This window comes from Protobothrops mucrosquamatus, unplaced genomic scaffold (assembly GCF_001527695.2).
Source record: "Protobothrops mucrosquamatus isolate PMUCROS unplaced genomic scaffold, P.Mucros_1.0 scaffold5404, whole genome shotgun sequence".
NCBI lineage: Eukaryota > Metazoa > Chordata > Lepidosauria > Squamata > Viperidae > Protobothrops > Protobothrops mucrosquamatus.
The window spans coordinates 9,756-19,513 of NW_015391264.1; the positions used below are offsets into that span (position 1 = coordinate 9,756).

General features: G+C 48.4%; 1 protein-coding gene across 1 annotated transcript in view; it reads right to left on the bottom strand.

The window, feature by feature from the left end:
• Positions 1 to 1,127: 1,127 nt before the first annotated feature.
• TBRG4 (transforming growth factor beta regulator 4) overlaps positions 1,128 to 9,758 on the bottom strand; it is a gene marked incomplete at its 5' end in the record, with an annotated part of 17,750 nt that continues 9,119 nt past the window's right edge. The window contains 5 exons of the mRNA XM_015829082.1: positions 1,128 to 1,288; positions 2,801 to 2,915; positions 4,263 to 4,350; positions 7,131 to 7,376; positions 9,007 to 9,151. Coding sequence (XP_015684568.1) covers positions 1,187 to 1,288; positions 2,801 to 2,915; positions 4,263 to 4,350; positions 7,131 to 7,376; positions 9,007 to 9,151 — 696 coding nt within the window. The remainder of the gene's footprint in view (positions 1,289 to 2,800; positions 2,916 to 4,262; positions 4,351 to 7,130; positions 7,377 to 9,006; positions 9,152 to 9,758) is intronic.

A 9,758-nucleotide genomic window follows, 5' to 3' on the forward strand; every position in this document is an offset into this window, starting at 1 on the left:
ATCATCCCTCTAATCTCTCTGAATATATATATATATATATATATATATATATATATATATATATATATATATAATCTATCTTTTCTATCTCTATCTTTCTCTCTCTCTCTCATATCATCTCTCTTTCTCTCCTATCCATCCATCCGTCCGTCTCCTGCCTTCTGAAAGCTTTATCAAGATCATCATCATCATCAAGTTGGGAGGGACCTCGGAGGTCATCCAGCCCAACCCCCTGCTCAGGCAGGAAACCCTATCCCATTTCCCGATCGTTAACAACCGAACCCTGAAAACGTCAATCATAATTCATCCCTCTTTTGACTTTGGGCTTCCCCCCCCCCGGCGCGGCTAAGTCGCCCCCCCCCGTTTGCGGGAAATCAGCTGTCGGTACCCCCCCCCCCAATGATGGCTTAATGCCGGCTTCCGGTCATTCCAGGAAGGCAGTCACAGACTGGCTGGCCAAAACGACTCCTCTCTGCACACACTTGTGCCGTTTCGCCATTGTGACGTCGGGAAATGGGGAGGAAACCTCCCATTCGGGATGGGGTTGCCATGGAAACTGCCTCCGCCTGCTGCCTTCATCTCCATGGCGACCGACCGGCCTCACGGACGGGTACCAAAGAGGGAAAACAAGGGTTGTGTGTGGATTGTCGTGTTTGTGCATCCTTTTTTGTGTGTGTGTGTGGGGGGGAATCGGGGGGGGTGATGTTTCAGGGCCTCGTGCGCTGAAGGAAAGGGGGACACAAGGTGTTTCTTTGTGGGGGGGGAGAGAGAGAGATACCCCAGCCGGGGAAATAAAAAGGGGGCCAAAATCCCCTTAATTTGGGGATGACGGGATGCACGTCGTGAAGTGAAACGACGTTAAATCCGGGCTCCGCCTTGCGGTCGTTAAGCCGAGGACCGTCTTGGCCAATCGAGGGGCCCAGGAGACTGGAAAAGGCCGCTACTTCGCCGTTACTCGCTCCCTACTCCTCCTTTGCTCCCCCCCACCCCGATTTTGGGGAAAAAAACCACCCAGGAAAAAAAGAAGCCAGCCAGTCTGCAAAAAAAATAACCATTTTATATTCCGCCGCAGTTTCACATTCGCTTACTCGCGCTCTACACCCGGTAGGAAAGTTCCCCCCCCCCTCCCGGCATCCCATCCATCGGGTCCCTTTTCGGAGAAAAAACGTCCCGGCGAGCCGAGTTCCTATTCCGCCAGATCTTTGGTTACGGATTTCTGGATCTTGTCTTTGAGATATTGGGTTTTCTTCCAGTCCGTGTTCAGGTTGAACCACTCGTGGTAAGGGATCTGTTCAAGGGGGGGGGGGGGTAGAGAGAGAGAGAGAGATGATGGAGCGGGAAGGGACCCTCGGAGGTCATCTAGTCCAGCCCTCTGATCGAGCAGGAGATCCTTACAGAATCATATTGGAAGGGACCTTGGAGGTCATCTAGTCCAGCCCCCTGATCGAGCAGGAGATCCTTACAGAATCATATTGGAAGGGACCCTTGAGGTCATCTAGTCCAGCCCCCTGATCGAGCAGGAGATCCTTACAGAATCATATTGGAAGGGACCCTTGAGGTCATCTAGTCCAGCCCCCTGATCGAGCAGGAGATCCTTACAGAATCATGTTGGAAGGGACCCTAGAGGTCGTCTAGTCCAGCCCCGATCGAGCAGGAGATCCTTACAGAATCATATTGGAAGGGACCTTGGAGGTCATCTAGTCCAGCCCCCTGCTCGAGCAGGAGATCCTTACAGAATCATATTGGAAGGGACCGTGGAGGTCATCTAGTCCAGCCCCCTGATCGAGCAGGAGATCCTTACAGAATCATGTTGGAAGGGACCCTGGAGGTCATCTAGTCCAGCCCCCTGCTCAAGAAGGAGGCCATTCCAGAATCATGTTGGAAGGGACCTCGGAGGTCATCTAGTCCAGCCCCCTGCTCAAGCAGGAGATCCTTACAGAATCATGTTGGAAGGGATCCTGGAGGTCATCTAGTCCAACCCCCTGCTCGAGCAGGAGATCCTTACAGAATCATGTTGGAAGGGACCCTGGGAGGTCATCTAGTCCAGCCCCCTGCTCAAGCAGGAGAGCCTTACAGAATCATGTTGGAAGGGACCCCGGGAGGTCATCTAGTACAGCCCCCTTCTCCTTACAGAATCATATTGGAAGGTACCCTGGAGGTCATCTAGTCCAGCCCCCTGCTCCAGCAGGAGACCCTGACAGAATCATATTGGAAGGGACATTGGCGGTCATCTAGTCCAGCCTCCTGCTCGAGCAGGAGGCCCTTACAGAATCATATTGGAAGCGACATTGGAGGTCATCTAGTCCATCCCCCTGCTCGAGCAGGAGGCCCTTACAGAATCATATTGGAAGGGACCTTGGATGTCATCTAGTCCAGCCCTTGCTCAAGAAGGAGTTCCTTACAGAATCATGTTGGAAGGGACCTTGGAGGTCATCTAGTCCAGCCCCCTGCTCAAGCAGGAGATCCTTACAGAATCATGTTGGAAGGGACCTTGGAGGTCATCTAGTCCAGCCCCCTGCTCAAGCAGGAGGCCATTCCAGAATCATATTGGAAGGGACCCTGGAGGTCATCTAGTCCAGCCCCCTGCTCAAGCAGGAGGCCCTTACAGAATCATGTTGGAAGGGACCCTGGAGGTCATCTAGTCCAGCCCCCTGATCGAGCAGGTGATCCTTACAGAATCATATTGGAAGGGACCCTGGAGGTCATCTAGTCCAGCCCCCTGATCGAGCAGGAGGCCCTTCCAGAATCATAGAATGACAGAGTTGGAAGGGACCCTGGAGGTCATCTATCCCGGACTCACCTCGACCACCACATAGCCAGCGGTTTGGATGTGCCGTCGGGCCATCACGAAGCGGCCCAGGAGATCTTTACTCCGGCTGCTGAAATTGGGGAACTCCCAGAGGAGAAAGGCAAGCCTGTCTCAGGGAAGGAAGGAAGGAAGGAAGGAAGGAAGGAAGGAGAGACAAAAGGGATGGAGGGATGAAGGAAGGAAGGGAGAAAGAAGAAAAAGAAAGGAAGAACAAAGGGAGAAAGGGAGGGAAGGAGGGAAGGAGGAAGGAAGGAAGGAAGGGAAAAAAGTACAAAGAAGGAAGGAGAAAGGGAAGGAAAGAAGGAAGGAAGGAGAGACAAAAGGGAGGGAGGGATGAAGAACAGAAGGAAGGAAGGAGGAAGGAAGGAAGGAGAAAAAAGAAAGAACAAAGGAAGAAAGGGAGGGAGGAAGGAAGGAGAGAGAAGGGAGGGAAGGAAAAAAGTACAAAGAAGGAAGGAGAAAGGGAAGGAAAGAAGGAAGGAAGGAGAGAGAAGGGAGGGAGGGATGGACAGAAGGAAGGAAGGAAGGAAGAAAGGAAAGCAGGAAGGAAGGGAAGGATGGAAGGAAGGAGAAAAAGAAAGGAAGAAAAAAGGAAGAAAGGGAAGGATGAAGGAAGGAAGGAAGGAAGGAGAGACAAAAGGGATGGAGGGATGGACAGAAAGAAGGAAGGAGGGAAGGAGAAAAAGAAAGAAAGAACAAAGGAAGAAAGGGAGGGAGGGAGGAAGGAGAAAGAAGGGGGAGGGAAGGAGACAAGGAAGGAAAGTAAAAATGTACAAAGAAGGAAGGAGAAAGGGAAGGAAGGAAGGACGGAGAGACAGAAGGGAGGGAGGGATAGAAAGGAATGAAGGAGGAAGGAAGAAAAGGAAGGAGGAAAAAAGGAAGGATGGAAGAACAAAGGAAGGGAGAGAGGGAGGGAGGACAAAGAAGTAAGGAAGGAGAGAGGGAGGGAGGGAGGAAGAAAGGAAGGATGGAAGCATGAAGGAAGGAAGGAAGGAGAAAGGGAGGGAGGGAGGAGAAAAAGGAAGGAAGAAAGGAAGGACAAAGAAGGGAGAAAGGAAGGAAGGACAAAAAAGGAAGGAAGGAAGGAAGGAAGGAAGGAAGGAAGGAAGGAAGGAAGGAAGGAAGGAAGGAAAAATAAGAACAATCAACCAGAGCTAAACATGCCTGGAACTCGTTCGGAGAGAAAAGATCATTTTTTGGATCTTCTGAGGAAACCACCCCCAGTCCTCCTCCTCCTCCTCCTCCTCCTCCCTCCCAGCACTGATGACGTTCCCTAGTCGGGTCACGAGACGTCCGCAACACGGTTTCTGGAATCTAGGATGCTCCCTAAACATCCTACTTATTTTTTTTTCTTACTACCTGGCTACTCCTGGGAGGGGGGGGTGTCCCCAGGAGGAAACACCTCCTCCTTCTCCCCCCAAAAAACCTTTCCTACCTCTAGGAAGTCTCTCACCTTCTCCCCCCCGCCTCCACGGACGGCTGGTGCACCGAGGAATCCACTGGGAGCGGATTGTTTTCGGAGTCCAGCACCATCTCGGCGTCTGCAAAGAGAGAACGACTGCCAGGGATTCCTCGTTTTGTGACCACAACAGCACCCCGCAATTTCCCCGGTAAGCGAGACTCGTCCTTTCAAGGACCTTTTTGCCCCGTTTGGATGATCTTCCTAGCGCTCCACCCCACCCCGGTTGTTTAAGCGAATCCCTGCAGGCGTGAAAGTTCGGAAGCGAATCGGGCTTTCCTCCCCCATCCGACGGTCGCAAAAGGGGAAGACGCGACGCCGGGGACGCTGCGGCCGTCGTAAAGACGAGTCGTTTGGCCAAGCGTCTGAATTTCAAGACGAGGGTAAACGGTCGTTAAACGGGAAAAAAACCCGGCTTTTTTCGCCCGGACCGGTCACTAAACCAAACGGCGGAAAAGCCGAGGACTCTCCGTCCCTCTGGTGGACTCCCAAACCCATCCTCCACTCTGCCCCTCGGAGAGGGGATGGCCCGTCTTTGAGAAGGTGGACGAATTCGGCCAACTCGGTTTTCGGGACCTTCGTTCAGCGACCGTTCGTCATTACGACGGCCCGGGAAAAATAACAAAGGGATTTATGGAAGGTCCTCGGACTTACGGCCGTCGTCACGGTCACTTGCTCAAAATTCGGGCGAGGGCCCGCTATAGCAAGTTTTTGATTTACGGTAGTTTGTCATAGTTACGACGGCCCTAACCCTAAGCCTAACTTAAAACTTAATCTCAACTTAAAACTTAACTTAACCTCAACTTAAACTTAACTTAACCTTACCTTAAAACTTAACCTCAACTTATAACATTGTATACTTAACTTAAAACGTAACTTAAATTTAACTTAACCTCAACCTACAACTAATTGTATACTTAAAACTTAACCTCAACTTAAAACTTAACCTCAACTTATAACATTGTATACTTAACTTAAAACTTAACCTCAACTTAAAACTAAACTTAACCTCAATTTAACACTTAATCTCAACTTATAACTTATTGTATACTCAACTTAAAACTAAACTTAACCTCAACTTAAAACTAAACTTAACCTCAACTTAAAACTTACCTTAACCTCAACTTAAAACTAAACTTAACCTCAACTTAAAACTTACCTTAACCTCAACTTAAAAATTAATCTCAACTTAAAACTAAACTTAACCTCAACTTAAAACTTAATCTCAACTTAAAACTAAACTTAACCTCAACTTAAAACTAAACATCAACTTATAACTTATTGTATACTTAACTTAAAACGTAACTTAAATTTAACTTAACCTCAACCTACAACTAATTGTATACTTAAAACTTAACCTCAACTTAAAACTAAACCTCAACTTATAACATTGTATACTTAACTTAAAACTTAACTTAAATTTAATTTAACCTCAACTTACAACATTGTATATTTAAAACTTAACCTCAACTTAAAACTAAACCTCAACTTATAACATTGTATACTTAACTTAAAACTTAAATTTAATTTAACCTCAACTTACAACATTGCATATTTAAAACTTAACCTCAGCTTAAAACTAAACTTAACCTCAACTTAAAACTAAACATCAACTTATAACTTATTGTATACTTAACTTAAAACTTAACTTAAATTTAACTTAACCTCAACCTACAACTAATTGTATACTTAAAACGTAACCTCAACTTAAAACTAAACCTCAACTTATAACTTATTGTATACTTAACTTAAAACTTAAATTTAATTTAACCTCAACTTACAACTTATTGTATATTTAACTTAAAACTTAACCTCAACTTAAAACTAAACTTAACCTCAACTTAAAACTAAACTTAACCTCAATTTAACACTTAATCTCAACTTATAACTTATTGTATACTCAACTTAAAACTTCTTAACCTCAACTTAAAACTAAACTTAACCTCAACTTAAAACTAAACTTAACCTCAACTTAAAACTTACCTTAACCTCAACTTAAAACTAAACTTAACCTCAATTTAAAACTTACCTTAACCTCAACTTAAAAATTAATCTCAACTTAAAACTAAACTTAACCTCAACTTAAAACTTAACCTCAACTTAAAACTAAACTTAACCTCAACTTAAAACTAAACTTAACCTCAACTTAAAACTTACCTTAACCTCAACTTAAAATTTAATCTCAACTTAAAACTAAACTTAACCTCAACTTAAAACTAAACTTAACCTCAACTTAAAACTTACCTTAACCTCAACTTAAAACTAAACTTAACCTCAACTTAAAACTTACCTTAACCTCAACTTAAAATTTAATCTCAACTTAAAACTAAACTTAGCCTCAACTTAAAACTTACCTTAATCTCAACTTAACCTTCTTAAAACATTGTATACTTAACTTAAAACTTAACCTCAACTTAAAACTAAATTTAACCTTAACTTAAAACTTACCTTAACCTTAACCTTAACCTAAAACTTATCGTATACTTACGGGTAACCTAAAACTTAGCTTAAATTTAACTTCACCTCAACTCAAAACTTCACCTCAGCTTGAAACTTCTCCTGTACTTCACTTACAACTTAACTTCAACTTAAAGTAGTGCAGGGATTCACTTCCCCTCCGGGGCAAGGAAAGTCGTAAAACGGTTCCAAAACTCACCAAACCGACGTCTCGCTTAGCGACGGTTGGCGTCGTACGTCCGAAGCATCCGGGGAGCTCCGCGTCGCGAGAGCGAGGCGGAGCTGCTACCTGGAGGTCGGGCGCTAAGGCACACCCCCCCTCCCATATCCGTGCGTGTGGGGGGGTCCTCCCCTCTACCCCCCACCCCCAAACCCTGTGTATGTGTATGTGTTTGTGTGTCTCACCGAGCTTCCAGCCGTAGGGCGTGTCCACGTTGAAGCGGAGCTTCGCCTCCTCGCCGGCCAGCTTGGCGAGGACGGCGTTGACGTCGGTCTGGAGGGAAGTGGGGGTCCGGGTGACCCCCAAGTCCTGGAGACCCAGCTTGTCCGACGGGAGGAAGGGGCCGGCGTAACCCGGGGACTCCAGCTGGGCCGTGGTGTTGATGTGCATCAGTTTCAGCCAGGTGTTCTGCCGGGCCGGCGTCCAGTTTCCTGCGTGGGGGGGGGGAGAAACGGGACAGAATGGATAGGGTCCCGGGAGGGAGCTCGGGAGGTCATCGAGTCTGACCCCGCGGCCCCTTGCTCAGAGGAGAAGCACGACGTGATGGGGGTATTTTTTTTTTTTTTCGCCTATCGTCTTTCTCCTGCCTTCCTTCTCTCGTTTGTTTCTTTCCTTCCTTCCTTTTAGACAAATGGAGATGGACGGGACCTCGGAGGTCATCTAGTCCAACCCCCTGCTCGAGCGGGCGACCCCTACAGAATCATAGATGAATGGAAATGGACGGGACCTCGGCGGTCATCTAGTCCAACCCCCTGCTCGAGCGGGCGACCCTTACAGAATCATAGACTCATGGAGGTGGACGGGACCTCAGGGGCCATCTAGTCCAACCCCCTTTCAAGCGGGCGACCCCTACAGAATCATAGATGGAGGTGGATGGGACCTCAGAGATCATCTAATCCAACCCCCTGCGCAAGCAGGCGACCTTTACAGAATCATAGACTCATGGAGATGGATGGCACCTCGGCGGTCATCTAGTCCAACCCCCTGCTCGAGCGGGCGACCCTTACAGAATCATAGACTCATGGAGGTGGACGGGACCTCAGGGGCCATCTAGTCCAACCCCCTTTCAAGCGGGCGACCCCTACAGAATCATAGATGGAGGTGGATGGGACCTCAGAGGTCATCTAATCCAACCCCCTGCGCAAGCAGGCGACCTTTACAGAATCATAGACTCATGGAGATGGATGGTACCTCGGCGGTCATCTAGTCCAACCCCCTGCTCGAGCGGGCGACCCTTACAGAATCATAGACTCATGGAAGTGGACGGGACCTTGGAGGTCATCTAGTCCAACCCCCTGCTCAAAGAAGCGACCTTTACAGAATCGTAGACTCATGGAAGTGGACGGGACCTCAGAGGTCATCCAGTCCAACCCCCTGCTCAAGCGGGCAACCCTTACAGAATCATAGACTCATAGAGGTGGACGGGACCTCGGAGGGCATCTAGTCCAACCCCCTGTTCAAGCGGGAGACTCTTACAGAATCATAGACTCATGGAGGTGGCCGGGACCGCGGAGGTCATCTAGTCCAACCCGCTGCTCAAGCAGGCGACCTTTACAGAATCATTGACTCATGGAGATGGACGGGACCTCGGAGGTCATCTAGTCCAACCCCGTTCAAGCGGGAGACCCTTACAGAATCATAGACTCATGGAGGTGGACGGGACCTCGGAGGTCATCTAGTCCAACCCCCTGCTGAAGCGGGCGACCCTTACAGAATAATAGAATGACAGAATTGGGAGCTCGGAGGTCATGTAGTCCAACCCACCGCTCAGGCAGACGACCCTGACAGAATCATAGAATGACAGAGCTGGAAGGGACCTCGGAGGTCATCTAGTCTAACCCCATGCTCAAATGGGCGACCCTTACAGAAATCATAGACGAATGGAGACGGACGGGACCTCGGAGGTCATCTAGTCCAACCCCCTGCTCAAGTCAATTCGTCTACTATGCTGAGGCCGTGTGTGGGTGGAGTAACCTCCTGGTAAGTTTACTCCAACCCAGTCCACTCCCCTCTTCCCCCCCCGCCCATGCAGACCCGGCCTCGGACTTCCACACTTCCTACCGAAGAACCCGGAGTAAAACTTGGGCAGCAGAACGCTCTGGAAGTGGACGGCTTCCGCTTGCTGCAAGACGCACAACGACCAGACCAGGTCGACCAGCAAGGACGGATTGAGGCTGCTGAGTTGACCGTCCAGGATGTGGTGGCTCTGGAAGAGAGGATGGAGAAAGGAAGGAGGAGAGGATGAATCGAGGGAGGGGAGGGGGAGTTTTTAATCCCGGCCCGGCTTGTGCGTCTCTCTCTTCCGATTTCCCGTGAATTCGCACCCGCGATCTCGCCGGTCGGACGTCTTTTCTGGAACACTCCTTGCCAATTCCTTCGAGGGCTATCCATCTTCCTTCCTTCTTTCCCTCCGTTCTCTCCCCCCCACTTCCTCCCCTGCTTTCCATCCTATCTCCTTCTTTTCCTTCCTTCCTCTCTATCTCCTTCCTTTCTTTTCCTCTTCTTTCCTTTCTTCCTTTTCCTTCTTCCCCATCTCCTTCCCTTCCTTCCTTCCCTTCCCTTCCGTTTTCTTCCTTCCTTTCCTCTTTTCCTTTCTCCCCATCTCCTTCCTTCCTTTTCCTCTTCTTTCCTTTCTTCCTTTTCCTTCTTCCCCATCTCCTTCCCTTCCTTCCTTCCATTCCTTCCTTCCCTTTCCTTTTTCCTTCCTTTCCTCTTTTCCTTTCTGCCCAGCTCCTTTCCTTTCTTCCTTTTCCTTCTTCCCCATTTCCTTCCTTCCTTCCATTCCTTCCTTCTTTCCTTACTTCCCTTTTCTT